This window comes from Mauremys mutica, chromosome 2 (assembly GCF_020497125.1).
Source record: "Mauremys mutica isolate MM-2020 ecotype Southern chromosome 2, ASM2049712v1, whole genome shotgun sequence".
NCBI lineage: Eukaryota > Metazoa > Chordata > Testudines > Geoemydidae > Mauremys > Mauremys mutica.
This window is the reverse complement of record NC_059073.1, coordinates 35,125,033-35,143,668: the sequence shown is the minus strand read 5'-3', so window position 1 is coordinate 35,143,668 and position 18,636 is coordinate 35,125,033. Positions and strand designations below refer to the sequence as shown.

The following is an 18,636-nucleotide window of genomic DNA, read 5'->3' as shown; positions in this document are numbered from 1 at the left end:
CATTTGTTCATTTTACACTGAAGGCTTTCCCCCTATTTAAACAGTTTACAGAATTCCAGATATAGAATGAAGGATTCAAGATATTTAAAATACACAGATCAACTGAAACAGGTTTCTTTTGCAGGAAGTTTATGGTTGGGGGTGGGGCCTGAAGAGAAAATGGGGGACTAAATCACTAGTATTCAGCTCCTCCGTTAAATAAAGACAGACGTTTTAAGCTAACCCATTCACATTCTGAATTAATTTAATCCATTGTTCACCATTAGGCACAATGATTGCAGGATGATTTAGGAAGTAAAATTTAAGTTACAACTAACAAAGTAATTGCATCCTTTGGAAATGTCAGCTGCCCAACAGATGTAAATAATAGTTATTTTTTTAAGCAAGGCATCTATTTTGTGTCTAACATATGGAAAAAACAGATTTCCCACTAATTGTTTTCAAATTTGTTCTGTATAATTAAGCAATACTATCAAGCCATGTGGTGCGGGTAAGTAGTTCTCATGTCCAGGAACAGCACTGGATTCACTTGGAGTCATCGTCCTTGGACTATAAAATAAAGCAGTCCGCCTTTCAATAAAATAACTCTTAGCTGACCAATCCACGGAACTATAGAGTCTGCCATACATGAAACACTTACATATTTCTGTAAGAAGCCCACATCCAGTTTTGTTATGATGTATGCAGAGTTGAGATTTGGGCTTCAAAGTGGGAGTAGGACTAACAAATGATTACCTACCGAACAAAGCAGTGACTACCTGGGTTAACACGTGACAAGGACATCCATGTCCAGACTCCAAAATAAAAAACTGAGTAGACCCAATTAGTCCATCTCCACCAGCCAATAAAGGCTGCCTGGCACCATAACAAAAATGATCCTCCCTAGTTGAATTCTTAAAGTTTCTCTCAGCAAAATACTAGTCCAAGTATATTTTTATATTTGAAGACTAGTATATTGCTGTCTTAAGCGTGAGAAACTTTCATATATATATGTATTACAGATATACAACACAACCAATATAAAAAACTTAAGAGTCATCTACTCACATCAAGCAGAGTCAACCATGTGCTTGTTAACTACAAGCTCAGTTTTGGTAGTATTCTACTCAATACAGGTTTTTATACAATGCTCATCATAGTATTTGAGCAACTTCCAAAAGTGCATTAACAATGTGACTACATGTCACGTTTGTTCTCTCATCCCCTTCTTGAGGGGGAGCAGTATGTGCAGTGGAGCATCATGTTTTGGAAGAGATTTAGGAAGTTATTTTTTAAATACCTCTATTGCTTTGTTAGAGAAGACATGGTCAAAGAAACGTGTCTTGCACTTGGAGTGGAAAGTGGTGAGGTTTGCGATGGTCCTCAGTTTTTGGGTGAGTTCATTTTACAGTCTCAAAGCAGCCCAAGAAAGTTCTGTCTCCTGCAAAGACGAACTTTACCCTTCTGGAGCGCTCCATTGTGCTACAGAAACCTTCAACCATGGTTTTCATCCCAGAGTTTATGGTGATCTTTTGGATATCCTGGGCCTGAGCCATGAGGCGCTTTTAAGACCTTGAACTTGATTTGAAAGTCTATGGGAAGCAGGCATAGAGAGAAGAGGACCTGTCTGATAAGCTTGCAGTAGCCTGTGTTGCTAAGGAAAAAAATGCAGCTCTCTGTTCTAGCTGGAATTTCCTAAATGCTGAAGACTCCATGCCCAGGAAATCCAGCCAAGAGATAACATAGGCATGAATGATTAAAGACAGGTCTGCCAGGATGGGAAGGAGTCTCTTGGTCAACTGAGGATGACAGAAAGCATTACTCCTGGATGCTGCCATGTAAGAGCTTAGTGTCAGCAAGAAATCCAAGAGTACATCTGAACTACAAACCAAACTGACTAATGTATGTGTATCTTTAACCAAAGGAGACCAATTATCCATCTAAATTCTTCTGCCCACCATAACCTCTGTCTTGCCTGGATTCAGCTTCAACCAGCTGTTCTTCACCAATAAGCTGATCTTGTCCAAGCCCTGATCCATCTTGGTAGCAGTGGCATGGTCATATATGTAGGCTTGGAAGGATTAGATTTTTATCGATACATGTCAGTAAACTTCAATTTCATTGCCATTCACAAACCGATGAAAAAAATATTTCCATCCATAATTGAAATTTAGACAGGCAAAGAAAGTAATGTGCTACCTGAGAACTTACTGATTTGATTTAAGGATGTTTGCACTTTGTATATTTTGATATGTGATCCTGACGATGATTATTGCTTTATTGTTATAAAGCTTTAACTTTTTGAATCTCAAAAATCCAGTTCTGTCAAGTCCAGTCATATGTGAAGAAGGATAGGTAAACCTGTCTCTCAGCTGTATGTTGTGGCACTTGAGTCTATGTCAGTAGCTGTCAAACTTTTGTACTGGTGGCCCCTTTCACAGCAAACCTCTGAGTGAGACCCACCCTTATCAATTAAAAACACTTTTTAATTTATTTAAACACCATTATAAATGCTGGATGCAAAGCGGGGTTTAGGGTGGAGGCTGACAACTCGCGACCCCCCAATGTAATAACCTCACAACCCCCTGAGGGGTCCCAACCCTCAGTTTGAGAACCCCTGGTCTATGTCATCTGCCAAGTTCATCTAGTGGCTATATGTAGATACTGAAAAAAACTGGAGAGAGAATTGACCCTTGAAAGGTCCAGAGGTAGAGGCGCAATTTCCAGTCACTAGCCATTGGGTATGCCTTCCAGCACTTAAAACACTTTAGCACACTTCCCTGGATCTCTGCCACCTCTCAGGTGAGAAAACAACAGCTCATGATCAGTGTCAAATGCTGCAGAAGGTCGAGGAAGATGAAAAGGGATGTTCGCCCTCTTATCTGCTGACAAGAAGCGATCATCCATCAGTGCCCCTAAAACAGTTTCAGTTCCATGTCTTGGCCAGAATTCAGATTGTATCAGGTCTAAACTTATCTTCAATCAGTTGAACTTGTAGTTAAGACTGGCTATCTTTTCAATAAGCTTGCTCATGTTTGACAGTGGGCGGCAATTGGCTAGAATAAACGTATTCAGAGTAGGTTTCTTCAATGTTGGTTGGACTATAGTGTGTTTGAAGGAGAAAGGGAAGATTCCTTAACTCACTGATGCACTGGGTATTTTGGTCAGGAGTGGCACTTTACAGAAGACATTTACAGAAGACATTTCTTTTGCTTCTCCAAATAAAAAAGTGGCATATGAAGAATGAACACTTTAAAATGTGAATAAATAAGAGAACATAAATGCCAGATTAAATATGACCAGCATATAACATAAAACATAAGAACATAGCCTAAAAATGGCCATACTGGGTCAGACCAAAGGTCCATCCGGCCCAGTATCCTGTCTACTGACAGTTGCCAATGCCAGGTGCCCCAGAGGGAATGAACCTAACAGGTAATGATCTCCACATGACTCATGATTTTACAGACCTCTATCATATCCTCCCCTTAGTCTTCTCTTTTCCAAGCTGAAAAGTCCTAGTCTCTTTAATCTCTCCTATCGGACCTGTTCCAAACCCCTAATCATTTTAGTTGCCCTTCTCTGAACCTTTTCTAATGCCAGTATATCTTTTCTGAAATAAGGAGACCGCATCTGTACACAGTATTCAAGATGGGGGTGTATCATGGATTTACCTAACGGCAATAAGATATTCTCCATCTTATTATCTATTGCTTTTTTAATTACTCCTAACATCCTGTTTGCTTTTTTGTCTGCCGCTGCACTCTGCGTGGATGTCTTCAGAGAACTATCCACAATGACTCCAAGATCTCTTTCCTGATTTGTTGTAGCTAAATTAGCCCCCATCATATTGTATGTATAGTTGGGGTTATTTTTTCCAATGTGCATTACTTTACATTTATCCACATTAAATTTCATTTGCCATTTTGTTGCCCAATCACTTAGTTTTGTGAGGTCTTTTTGAAGTTCTTCACAGTCTGCTTTGGTCTTAACTATCTTGAGCAGGTTAGTATCATCTGCAAACTTTGCCACCTCACTGTTTACCCCTTTCTCCAGATCATTTATGAATAAGTTGAATAGGATTGGTCCTAGGACTGACCCTTGGGGAACACCATTAGTTACCCCTCTCCATTCTGAAAATTTACCATTTATTCCTACCCTTTTTTCCCTGTCTTTTAACCAGTCCTCAATCCATGAAAGGATCTTCCCTCTTATCCCATGACAACTTAATTTATATAAGAGCCTTTGGTGAGGGACCTTTTCAAAGGCTTTCTGGAAATCTAAGTAGACTATGTCCACTGGATCCCCCTTGTCCACATGCTTGACGACATCTTCAAAGAACTCTAACAGATTAGTAAAACACGATTTCCCTTTACAGAAATCATGTTGATTATTGCCCAACAATTTATGGTCTTCTATGTGTCTGACAATTTTACTCTTTACTATTGTTTCAACTAATTTGCCCAGTACTGACATTGGACTTCCCGGTCTGTAATTGCTCGGATCACCTATAGAGCCCTTTTTAAATATTGGCGTTACAATAGCTATCTTCCTGTCATTGGGTACAGAAGCTGATTTAAAGGACAGGTTACAAACCATAGTTAATTGTTCCGCAATTTCACATTTCAGTTCTCTCTGAACTCTTGGGTGAATGCCATCTGGTTCCGGTGACCTGTTACTGTTAAGTTTATCAATTAATTCCAAAACCTCCTCTAGCGACACCTCAGATTTGTCACCTACAAAGGACGGCTCAGGTTTGGGAATCTCCCTATCATCCTGAGTCGTGAAGACTGAAGCAAAGAATTCATTTAGTTTCTCTGCAATGACTTTATTGTCTTTAAGGGCTCCTTTTGTATTTTGATCATCCAGGGCCACACTGGTTGTTTAGCAGGCTTCCTGCTTCTGATGTACTTAAAAAAAACATTTTGTTATCATCTTTCGAGTTTTTGGCTAGCTGTTCTTAAAATTCCGTTTTGGCTTTTCTTATTACATTTTTACACTTAATTTGGCAGTGTTTATGTTCCTTTCTATTTACCTCACTAGAATCTGACTTCCACTTTTTAAAAGATAGCTTTTAATCTCTCTCTGCTTCTTTTACATGGTTGTTAAGCCACGGTGGCTCTTTTTTAGTTCTTTTACTGTGTTTTTTAATTTGGGGTATTCATTTAAGTTGGGCCTCTATTATGGTGTCTTTGAAAAGTGTCCATGCAACTTGCAAGGATTTCACTCTAGTCACTGTATCTTTTAATTTGTTTAACTAACCTCATCATTTTTGCGTAGTTCCCCTTTCTGAAATTAAATGCCACAGTGTTGGGCTGTTGCGGTGTTCTTCCCACCACAGGAATGTTAAATGTTGTTATATTATGGTCACTATTTCCAAACGGTCCTGTTATAGTTACCTATTGGACCAGATCCTGCGCTGCGCTCAGGACTAAATCGAGAATTGCCTCTCTCCTTGTGGGTTCCTGTACCAGCTGCTCCAAGAAGCAGTCATTTCAAGTATTTAGAAATTTTGTCTCTGCATTTCGTCCTGAGGTGACATGCACCCAGTCAATATGGGGATAATTGAAATCCCCCACTATTACTGAGTTCTTTATTTTGATAGCCTTTCTAATCTCCCTTAGCATTTCATTGTGACTATTACTGTCCTGTAAGGCAACAATTATCTAGTAAATACGAATTCCAGACATTTAAAAACACTTTCAAAATCAGTTTATGAAGACAAATTATGCTGAATAATGAAAAATAGGTCATGAAAAGCATTTAGGCAGAGATTGCTGGAATAAAAGTTACTTTTTGTCCGGGTATCTACTATAACTACAAAAACAGGAAAATGAACTTTTTGCTGACTTCATAACATACTAAAAAGAGTCTTTTGCCAATTCTATCTCTGTTGAAGTTAAACATCTTAATTGTTTCTTTAACAAAGTGACACAAAGGGATGCAGAAGCATATTTTTGGATAAGTGCTGAAATACCACTTCCATATTCTGTCTTTATGTACAGTTGAGAATTCTTCCAAGTTTCATCTTAGAGCTGCTTTTACATTTCAGAAACACATGATAGATCTCAAAGTAGTCAGCTTCACTAGCATTGTACCACTACATTAATAGTTTCTGGCAACATTTCTCTAATAAACTGATTTTTAATTTAATCCTGAAAATACGCTACATAAGAAATACTTACTAGAATATATTTTGATGAAAATCTGAATATCTTCTCTAAACTCCATCCGTCTATGGATGTTTGTCCACTAGTACATATAGTTCCAATTTCCATCACTGGTGATGGGGAACCACATGATATTCAAAGATAGAGATTACTGGTAACATCAAACAGAACTCAACATTTCTTTTTTAAATCCGCCCCCTCTCTCCAAAACACCACCACCACCACACAACTGTTCAAAAGGCTTAGACCAGGGGTTTCAAACATGCGGCCCGTGGGCCGCATGCGGCCCTCGGAGCTCTTCCCTGCGGCCCGCGGAGCTCCCCCAGTTACTTCCTGTCGCCGCCAAACTCCCCTCACCCCCGCCCCCCTCCCCGAGTTATTTTCTGTGCCTAAGCTCCCCGCGCGCTGCTCCCCAATGTTTGGGGCCGGGTCTCTCCCCTGGCCCCACCTGCCACCCCCACGCACCTCCCCAGTGTCTCCCGGCCCCCACTTGCTGCCCCCTCACCGCCCGGTAGCCTGCCCGGGAGCTCACGCTGACTCCACTCCTCCTCCGCTATGCCGGCTTCCGGCATCACCTGCTGCCGCAGGGTCCTAGCGCCCCCCTGCACTAGGGCCAGGGCAGGCTGCCCTTCCCCTAGTCCTGAGACTCTCCAATGCCCCGAGCCTCTCCAATGCCTCAAACCCCTCACCCTCAGCCCCACAGCCCTCACCCCTGCACCCCCTCCTATCCCCAAACTCCATCCCAAAGCCTGCACCCCCACCCCCTGCCGCAGCCTGGAGCCTGCACCGAGCACAGAGCCTGCACTCCAGACCCCCTCCCCCACCCAAACTCCCTCCCAGAGCCTTAGGCAGTAAATCTAAGTGCGTGTTTTGTCCTTTGAGTGAGGTGCATTACTGAGTGTATATATTTATTAAAACTGCTTGGAAATGACTTCGTCAAAAAAAAGAACACTCATGGAAGAAGAGTTTTCCAAGACAAATGGGAGAATTTATATTTTTTCACAGAGGTAAAAGATAAAATTCAATGCCTTATTTGTCAGCAAACGATTGCTGTTCCCAAGGAGTATAACGTGCGTCGGCACTATGACACGATGCACCGTGAAAAATATGATGCATTCACCGGAAAAATCCGAGAGGAAAAAGTTCAGCAACTTAAAGCAGCATTTGCCAAGCAAAGAAATTTATTTTCAGGGATTAACAAGTCTAGCGAAGATTCAGTAAAAGCAAGTTTTGTGATAAGTGAAATGATAGCTAAATCATCGCAACCTTTTACAGAAGGCTTATTCATAAAAGAATGTCTTATGAAGGCCAGTGAAATTTTATGTCCTGATAGGAAGAAAGTTTTTGAAGGCATAAGCTTGTCTGCAAATACAGTTGCCTGCAGGATAACGGATTTAGCTGATAATGTGCAAAAACAATTGATTCAAATGGCAAAAGACTTTGAAGTATTTTCAATTGCTCTTGATGAGAGTACAGATGTATCAGATACCGCACAGTGTGCAGTGTTCATTAGAGGTGTGGACTGCAATTTGAATATAACTGAAGAATTGCTAGACTTAATGCCACTGAAGGGTATCACAACGGGACGTGACATATTTCAAAGGATTGGAAGAGTGCATTGAAAAAGCTGTTGGTGGCGCTTAGCACTTTCCAGGAGGGAGGGGGGAGGAGCGGGGAGCCGCGCGCTTAGGGGAGGAGGTGGAGAAGAGACAGGGCAGGGGCGGGGCCTCATGGAAGGGGTGGATTGGGGGTGGGGCCAGGGGCAGCAAGGGGGCGTGTCAGTGATGTGGCCCTCGGGCCAATGCACTAGTCCTCATGCGGCCCTCGGGGTCATTTGAGTTTGAGACCCCTGGCTTAGACTACAGAGAATTTTAAAATGGTTATGCGGTACATGGTTAAGTTCCAACTACACCACAACTTAACCATACTGGCCATGACCTAGTTACAACTATGTCTAACCGCAGCCTTCTACCTCAACAGTAGTTGGAGAGTAAACCAGGGCCTAAAATTAGACTCAAACCAGGAAGTGTGTGCTAGAGATACTAGTATCACTTGAGACCCTCAAGGGAGGTTATACAATTGATATATGTAATGCTGCTGATAGTGGCAAGAGGATTTAGTGATTGTGTTCATAATAAACTCCAGCAGCTCAGTGCTACAATCTACTTGGCAATATACTACATAAAAATTAATCAGCTCAAAACAGAACTGTGCAGAAATAAACAGATCTGTTTTGCTGTGAAAGAAGTTACCATGGTTATAACAGAGTTTAGGAAATGTAGTTCTGAGGTATTACTACCAGGAGCGGCACCAGCGTTCTGGCGCCCTAGGCAGAATTCGGGGGGTGGCATTTTGTGTGCTCCCCACGGGGCGTACGGGAGCTTCCGGTTCCGCTCCCATCACGCCGCCGAAGGACCCTCCGCAGAAATGCCGCAGGCGACAGCAGCAGTCATTGAGCTGCTCAATTGACTGCCGCTGTTTTCCGCGGCACGTCGGCAGAAGGTCCTTCTTCGGCGGCGCGATGGGAGCGGAACCGGAAGCTCCCGTGCGCCCCGTGGGGAGCGCACAAAATGCCGCCCCTCGAATCCTGGTGCCCTAGGCGACCGCCTAGGGTCGCCTAATGGAAGCACCGGCCCTGATTACTGCCTCCAAAAGCCAAAAACAACGATTCCATTAGATGAACTAATAAAAAGCTAGGCACAGTGTGTATGTAGATAGGGAAGTGAAGACAGTCAGCAGCAGGTCAGATAGTGTGTGTATTTCTCCAAGACTTCTATGGTGATGCTAAGAAGCACAGCTTCATTAGGATCTGCCAAATTAGAAGATGCCTACTGGGCATGCTCAGCAGTGTCTCCCCCACTCCCACCATCAATCCCTGCCCCTCCCAGAACAAACTGAGCAAAAAGGCTACTCCCGATGTAGCTAGACCTCTACGTTTTAAAAACTTTATCTAAAAAAAAAAAATACAAAGAATGCGTAGCTTTCATACAGCAACTTTCATATCAAATTTGTTCCAGTAACGAGTAAAAGTTGGTTTCAGCTGCCAGCCCTACCAGTTCAACATGGGCTCTGAAAGCTTCAATACTCCCCCAAAAAATTATTTACCTTTAGGCAGAGACCAGCTTTATAGGAGAGTTTTTCAAAAAAAGATAAATGCATGTAAAAACAGGGAATTATAAATATTTATACATAAATGCAAAACCTATTACAAACTACAAGTGAATCTTTCCATTTGTATTTATTTTAGGCAATGCTTTTCCTTTTCTCTGACAATGGCGGACTCTTATTGGAGCACAAACAGCCCTCAATTGCCTAAAACATAAATTAAAGGGTTAAATTTTTAAAAAGTTCATTATTGCATTTGTTTATGGTTTTCTTACCTAATGCTGATACATTGATGAATACGACAGAAAGTCTCAAATATAAAAAGACGAGCATTCTCAATGAAGTCTTCAAGACACGCCACCAAGAAAAAGTCATTCACAAGCACCTGTAAACACAGGGGAAAAGAGAATAATGATAGAAACAATATCTAAAGTACGTATTCATGCAGATAGCCTCAGTAACTAACCCCAGTGATTAGTGTCTTCTGAAGTAGTTTCTGGAATATCTTAAAACATACCCAGAGCTTTACTGATTAACACCCAAATTTTCAGAACATAATCTGCTAAAACCCAATTATCCTGTCCGTTGTATATGTGCAATTTTTACCCAACTCTTCATTCAATAAGGGGATGATTAGTCCTCCAATTCTCAATATTTTATTAAAAGCTCTCTACAACAGTAAAACAATATATTTATTTTCTCTTCCTCACTCCAAGATTTCCACTTCCACTTTTGCAATTCTGGGAAAATATTAAGTGGACAGTGACCTCAACAATTCTGCTTATGTGCATGCCAAAACAGACTGTAGCTCATTCTACCAGAGCTTTATTGACTCTAGTGCCATCAAGAGGAATTTCACAATTGCATGAATACAATATTCCCTTCTCTACTAACCCACAACCCCAGTAATTACACAAGCCTTAGATTTTCCATCAGATAATTATGGTAATAGGTTAAATTTGTAACTATAGGAATTTTCATCCCACTCATGTAGCAACACTGAAATGTAAGTACATTGTTTCAGGAGTTATAACCTCTACTCACAAAGCGGATTAACTCTGTAGAGCAAATGAAGTTATTCTGTAGCTAAACATTAAAATTACTAATACCAAGTTTGGAGGAAATAAGGTAAAATAAGAACATACTGTTACAGAATCTGTACCCATTTATCTTAACTTAAAATATTTAGAACTATGCTATTCTACAGCAGCCAAGGTTTCAGAACTGTGGACTCAATCACAGATGATTCATTACAATGATCTCTCTGATCTACGAATAATCTGCTTCAGTTCAGTTATTTTACAAAATATAAAATTTATGTTTTTGCAATAACCTTAGCAGATACATATGTGAAAATATGCCACGCACTATGTAGCACAAAAATTACACAAACATAACGTGCTAAATACTAATACCTACACATTAAACAAGTGGAAAAGCAAATCAAGTCACCTATCAATAGCTCCTGAGGACCGTGTTATATCGGGGCAGAGGTGTAAAAACACCAATGGTTTCAGAACCCAAGGTCTCTGGCTGACTTTATCTGAGCCTAGAAGACGCAGGAGCCAGGAGGGCCAGCTGTTGTCTGTTATATCCTGGTATACTTGAGTCATATGACTCAGAGCTTTACAGCATGGAAATTAAGAATTTATGAACTTTTGCTTATCTTTTAGGTAAAAATGACACTCTTTACAGGTGAAAAAAGCCCACAGAATAACCTCCTCTCTCTGCAGTCACCACAGATTTCTGATCATGCTCAGTAATACACTTCTTCCTGAAAATCCCACCTGACAATGCATTACTTGTGTGGTTGAGATCATCTAAGCCCTTTCTCCTATCAGAGAGGCTGTTTATAAATTGCAAAATGCACTGGGCTAGAAAATGTATTATAAATATTTTTAACTAGCATTAAACATGAGTCTTCCTTTATTGTTTGCAAGGTCAGTTGTATTTAAAAATGTTAGCTAGCTGTAGTTAACTACACAATTATCTCTGTCCAAACTCAAGGCAAAAAAAAAAATCACATTTTCTAATACAAAGCATGTTCCATATATGGACAAGGCTTGAGTGGAATCTTTGTTCTATTCATATGTTCTCTTCCCTCCACATGTCAAGCTCAGTGCTGTTTTGCGCCATCAACTGCTCTCAGCCTCCCCTGATCTCCGTGTTTGGTGGTCAGGAAATTTGTCAATAATTCGATCAGATTGTACTTCATGTTCTGAGCAAAAGGATTTTTTCCCAGCCTGATCAATTTGGCAGCCAAACTTACTACCTTTCAGTATTTTTCTTCTTTCCTATTAATTTTGGAAGGTTTTATATGATCTACAGAGAGTGAGAAGCTAAGACAGACATCTTTGCTGCTGATAACCAGCTTGAAAACACCTGCACAGTGCAAAAAACAAAAGCAGAGATATTGTTGAAGTATATATTTTGCATTATTTAAATATTTTAAATACTTCTGAAAGAAAATCATTCCGCAATTATGGAAAGCAGACGTTCATACCAGAGTGCCAAAAACTGCATGGGGTAGTGGCCCTATGGGGAGGGGAGCAGGGCTAGTTTCTCTCAAAGTGGCAGGCTCATGTTTCTCTCAACCTGTACTATCTAGCAGACCTGGATGGCCTGTCACCCCATGACAAAATAGCTGTATCTGTGATAGCTGCTTCAAAAAGTGTCAAAAAATGACTCCAAATCAGTCACAGGACTTTTCATTTAAGAAAGGTGAAAGATTATTTAGCGCCAGATTCACTGAAAGAATTTTTATAAGACCATGTTTAGTATATTTATGTTGTCAACATCTGAAACTTACAAAATTGTTAAGTTTACACAAGCTAAAAATCTTACCGCTTCACACTCTCTCAGTTTTTTCTGGGCACCATCGAAGTCAAAATTAACATACAAACATTCTACAAATTCTGTAATGGGGTCCTTGTATGTGTAGGATTCCTGTCAAAGTCATACAAGAATATTAGATATTTCAAGATTTTTCAAGAAATAACACTTCATAATATTCACAAAATCAATTAAGAGTATATTTTACATGTCTTAAATGAACCAGCACTGACCATTTCCAATTTATTTCCAATTAAGATAAATATTTAAATATCTTATTTAAAAGAATACTTGTCAATTTAAAATCATTAAACAATTTTATTTAACTTAGTAACTAATTCCACCTAAGACTATTAGAAATGGAAGAACTTACTATTGAGGCTGTGTTTATTTTTTTGCAACTATCACACCTTGGACAATGAAAATGAATCAATTTTACTACCAGTGCTGCAATATTTGGGCTGGTAATATTTCAGCTGAAATGTTCATTTAAAAAAAAAACCACACATTGTATTTTGTTTCATTTCAAAATACCTTGTTTCTTCAAAATCTAAGTTTGGGGACAAATTTGAATTTGCTGTATTTTCATTTCATACCATAGTTTGATACAGGATATTTGATTAGGAACGATCTACCATTTTACAAATGAGATGCGGTGTGTAAATGTCAATCAAAATCATTTTGTATTTTTAATAAACTAAATATTTAGAATTACTTTTCATATTGAAACATTACAAAAATAATTTCCCTAATTACAAGGAAATAACCTGATGACACTAGACCTGAAATTAAATCCATGACGTTCATAATTCAATTATGAAACACTTTCAAATCCTTCTCAAATAAGAAGTTTAACTTTTAACATAGAAAGGCACCATGCAACTTGTTTACTTGAAAAATGATACTTCAAGTATTACAGACAACTGGCAGTTTAAGTGAGCAGTAACCAAGATGTACAATTTGTAATACCATATAAACTTTTTCCTTCTTTGAAAGGAAGCTACTTAAATTCTCAATACTGGACGTAACAAATTATAAATCTGCTCATTTATAATCAAGTTTTGCAACTATTAAATTTTGTGAAGTACTACATTTGTTAATCAATTTATTGAGGCCCATCATGTAATTAGCAAAGCCTAGAGTCCTGTGGTATTGCAATCTAAGGAAGTATAACAGTTGGAGGTCAATATATCAGTTTCTGATAATTCTATAACCTTCAAGTGTAGTCCACCAGTTAGAGTTCTTCCCCCACCTGTCAAAGCAGGATAACTGCTTTGAAATCTACATATGAAAAGTATTACTTCAGAGCTATTGTAATAAATACGGAAGTGTCTTAACAGCATAAAAAAAGTGTTGGAAGATTTATTCCCTGAATGGGTATTGAGAAGTTTCATTATGTATCCTACATGTTTTGGTCTGGTAACATCAAAATGTGTTCTACTAACACATTTTGCTTCAACCAATCTTCATTTGGTTTGAATAAGAAATATGGATACAAAATTTCTATGTATAACAAATTGTTTCAAACAATGGCAGAATTCTTAATGTTTTTAAAATTCAATGCTGATCCTATTGCTTAATTTCTTTATGTTGCCTTACATTACTGCATCAAGATTTCAAATGTACTGGAACCCAAGGTTGAAGTTGGTTATTAATTTCTATCAATTTGAAATGTTAATACTATACATTAAGTTCTGTACACACTAATATCAAATGTTTTGAAAACCTGTAATATTTAAATTTTTACATTTTATTTTGCATAGTTAACTAAGCTTGTTTTAGATTTAGAAAAATCAGTTATATGCCTCTATTGATTTCATTAGCATGTGTAACACAACTATAAGACATATTAACATTATTTTCAAATGTGTCTAAAAGACAAAGATTTGTTTAACAATCAGTCATGTGGATGTCAGGTGGCATGTTTCCTACGAAAGACACAAAGGACTCCAACAATGGATCAAAACATTCCTTCAGTAAGCATCTTGATTCTTTCATTAGAAAGATAGACTAAAAATATCTTGAAATGGCCACTCTGGTGCAAGTGTCATTAGGGAAGAAGCTTGATATAAGGGATATACTGCTTTTTAGGTCAGTGTATTTTGGCTCAGGGCTTGTCTACGCTTGAAAAGCTATAGCTGTACTGCTTTAGCGTAGATACTTCTTACGCCAAGAGGAGAGGTTCGCCCATAAGCATAGGTAATTCACCTCCCTGAGAGGCGGTGGCTAGGTCGATGGAAGAATATGTCTAACACCAGAGATTAAGTTAACTTAACCACACTGGTTATAGGGGAGGGTTTTTTTACACCCCCTAACTGACATAGCTGGGTTGATCTAACTTTTTAGTATAGACCAGGCCTCAATGGTTTACAAATTCCCTAAACTTGTTGGGCAAGCAAGGTTTCCTGTTCACTTTAACGGGAGTTGTAGTACAGGATATGTGAGAGGGAGCAACAGAGTTAGGTCCAAAATGTTTTCATGTTTATTTTTTGTCCCCTAATCTCTCAGAAAAGCTTTTCATCTTTATTTGGGAAATGGGAGAATGAGAGAAAATATAATAATTCTTTCTTCTTACAATTCATCCCTCTTGATTTTTAAAGAGAACCCAAAAAGAGAAGAGGTGCACTGGAAGCAGCAAAAAGTAAAAGCACGGGATTCAAGTTTATTTTCAGAAAAATTTACACACTACGAAAAACTTGAAACGGAAAAATATTTTCTAGTAAAATCAAATATATAAAAAGGTGTTTTATTTCTTACCTGCTGGATAACCTTGACTAAATCTTTCAACACTTGCCTACGTTTTCGAACATCCTTGTTTGTTATGACTGCTGTAGTCAGATATCGAAGGATATGGGGGCACATAGTCTGTATTGCGTTAAGATACCTGAAGAAAATATTCCACTTGTAATTTTTATATATTTAATAATTAACTTTAATGGTGCAGTTTTGCATCTAAGTGACATCAGAAGATAAAAACAGTTGACAACTTTATATAATGTTGTACTATTTTCCAAGTGTGTATAAATATACCAATAAAGTAGCCTTTTTATTATTTAGATTAACCAAAGTTGTCAGTTATAAAATATTTTCAGAGAATTATGCTAAATTGGACTTCATTTCATATTATGATCACACAAGGTTGCAATTTTTCTCGAGCCAAACACTCAGTGAATAAAGCCATAGAAGGGATTTATAAAATGGAAAGCATCCAACATACCATGTGATAGTCTTACAAAGTTAGTTTATCCCCAAAACAAGTGTAAGTAAAAAACACCTGAAAAGAAAAATCCCAGTCTACTAATCCATTAAGCCTACTGCTCAGCTACTCTTTCACACCAATACACCTTTACCAGTTTATTTTTTTCTGAACCTTATTATGAAGTTTTGACCAAGCCAATCTTAATAAACCCAAAACATGCTCTGTTGATCTGAACGGGATGGACTGAAACGCAGGTATTAACAATCCAAAAATTCAACCACTTTGTCTTCTGATTCTTCCTCTATTTTTCATCATTATGATGCATCAAACTGACAACCTCCTTCACATATAGGTTTGCACTTGAAATGCACCTCTTCAATTTTAAATGACAGGAAAGAGTAAAGAACCTAACTTTACGATCCATTAAGCATTTTCCAGCCTCATATTCCTCTTCTAGACTCAACCATTATGTTAGATAATTGAGATCACTCATGTGGGCCAGTGTTTGAAAACATCCATAGCTTCTTGATTTTCAACCTTCTTGTGTAGTTCCAGTTTTATCATCAGATCAAGCTAGAGCTCCAATAAGACAAGAGTAGCATCATCACACCTCTAATCTGTAGCTCCTCCAAAGCTCTCTTTATATTATTTTGGTAAATTTAGGGCCCATCTGTAGAGTTCCTTGTACAAACAGCACACTATTTTTTCATCAAAAGTACTCCTTGTGTGTTGAAGTGCAAACTTCAACACACTGCTGGTAGTTGCATGTAAATGTAGAGAACATCTTCCTCTCAGTGCTACTGAGTCTTCAGGAAGCTGGATCATCAATCCCTTTTCAAAGGAGGAACCCTTAAGGATGATTGCAAAAGTTGTTGGGTTTTTTTGTTTTTGTTTTTTAAAACGTCACAGTGTATTGTAGGACTGCTAGTGTTTACTACCACTTCAAAAAGCTTCAGCATGCTGAAAACTTATACAACAGACATTTAGGGTGACTGCACCTAGCAGCATTTTCATTTTATGTTGGTTGTCTGATCAAATAGCAAAGATGATCAAATTCAATGGGAATGGGCATGAGATACAAAAACCTAAAAGGAATATTTTCTCTGAACTCTTGGAATGCACCTTCAGCAACCTGGACATAATATTTTGAAATCTTCTTTTCAGATTTAGAATGGAAGGCACTAAATTAAGATCACACTTTTCCCTGCATAAATGTCTGTAGCCATTATTGGGTCATTTTGCATCACTGTTAACAGTGACTTTCAGTTCCTCCTTTAATGTTTCCTGTATTTCTTTATTTGCAGTACCTAGAGATAGAGCTTAAATCTTTCAGGACAAATACATCCAGGGCAAAGTACTTCTGCAATTTCTTTAAATTGCTTATTTTGTACTACAATGAAGGCAATGATGTAAACAAAGTTGAATGCTGATCAAGTTCAAGCCTGTGCTGTTTAGTTTTTACAATACCATTACCAGTTATCTGATTCTTTGGGGTTGACAAATGCAGACTTGAATCAAGTGACTGTTAAGAGCTGTAAGAGACCTGGAATAGCAAATCATTATCATGGCTACATTTCTTTTACAAATGTAATGAAAACGTCTCACTTGCAGGATTAATCTCGATGCTCTGCTCTTCCATTTCAATAAAGTTTCATTCAATGGTACATTTAATTTTGAAGCTGAACAAGCTTTCCGCACTTTTAGAGATGGGCACGTATCTGTGCTACCTTTCTATTTTTCACCTCTTGACAACACTATAAACAATTCTGAAGTGTGTAAATGTCAGTCCATTCAACTGCTGGTTTCCTACCACTTTCTTCAATTTTAGGAATGCTAAGATAGACAGATGCTCACCAAACATCAGCATATGAATTTAACACCCATTCATCAGTAGCTTTTTCATTTACAATAGTCAGAATAAGGGCCTGTCTACACTTAAAATGCTACAGTGGCGCAGCTGTAGCACTTCAGGGTAGATATTACCTATAGCGAGAGGAGGAATTATCCCGTTGACATAACCAACTCACCACCCCAAGAAGTGGTAGCTGTGTTGACGGCAGGATTCTTCTGTCAACCTAGCACTGTCTTCACAGGGACTTAGGTCGGCTTAACTATGCAGCTCAGGGCCCTGAGCGACGTAGTTATACTGAACTAATTTTCTAGTGCAGACCAGGCCTAAGAAACTACCTGAAGAAAATTCAGCCCTTAGAAGAATATAGGGTGAGAGTTACATAGCTTTACATAGAACCACTTTATAAATGATCTGCATGCCTTCCAGAAGTTTCTAAAATTCAGCAAACCAAGACCCCTGAATAGTTCACAACTCTTCCAATTTTCCTTCAATTTCAGGGTTCAAGACTGTTCTATAACTTTTGCTTCCTAATAGGAATAACAAGAGCTCTGATACTTTCGTTTACCTTTTAAGTTAAGAATAGGTAATATTTTTCTTTCAGATTGTAACTTTCTTAGCCTCAAAAAGCCTTTCAAATATATTTTAATATTTATATTTCAGTTACAAGCTCAAAATATGTAAATCCACTAAGTTCTCTCTCCAAAAAACTGTCCGTCCCCCGTCCCCCCCAACCCTCACATATTAACTAGTTCTGCCAGGAAGATGTACTCATGTATGCAGTCCAGAAGTACATTCATTGCTGAAACTCAAACAAGTAAAACTTCTCTATAACTAAATCCAAAACATATAATGCAATTTAAAACAATCTAGTCAGATCTGAACATCCAGGGAAAACCATGAAAGTGATTACGCTCCAAGCTCTACCAAATAAAATAAAATTGAAAAAAATATTAAATTTCTCTAGTTTTTCAGTTATAGTAATCTTAGATGTTACTTGTAATAGAGCAAATGAGTTTTTAAGAAAGCTCTGTAAATTGAGGCTGGTGTACTGATGAATGCATCACATCAGACAGGGAGGTTGGCCAACCAAAACGTTTAAGGCTGTGACTAGATTCCCCAAAATAGAAGTTTTTAAATGATGTTCTGGAATGCCCAGTTTCATTTTGTTATTAAAGAAAATGAGTAAACATTAGCAAAGACAAAGTTAAAACAAGAAATTACTATTTCAGGTCACCTATGTATCAATAAAATTAGATAAATAAGATCAAAACTCTCTAAACATTTAAAGCTTTGAAAATGACACCATTCTCATCAACCACTGATGTGTCGGACACCCACCCAAAGTCAGGAAAATTAACATAATGTGTTTAATGTTTTCAGCGTGAGAATTTGAGAGTGTCTTGTTATTTTTTGTTTGAGATGAAAATGTGGCTTGCAAACAGATGTTCAGAAACTGGAGGCTCCAAGACAGAAACTACTTATTATAAAAAAAAAGCTTT

At 38.3% G+C, this 18,636-nt stretch overlaps 1 protein-coding gene across 1 annotated transcript in view; it reads right to left on the bottom strand.

Annotated features, from left to right (window-relative positions):
* EIF3E (eukaryotic translation initiation factor 3 subunit E) overlaps positions 1–18,636 on the bottom strand; it is a 57,814-nt gene that overhangs the window by 10,146 nt on the left and 29,032 nt on the right. The window contains exons 8-10 of the mRNA XM_045006754.1: positions 14,844–14,970; positions 12,099–12,200; positions 9,530–9,639 (exon numbers count right to left, since the gene is read on the bottom strand). Coding sequence (XP_044862689.1) covers positions 9,530–9,639; positions 12,099–12,200; positions 14,844–14,970 — 339 coding nt within the window. The remainder of the gene's footprint in view (positions 1–9,529; positions 9,640–12,098; positions 12,201–14,843; positions 14,971–18,636) is intronic.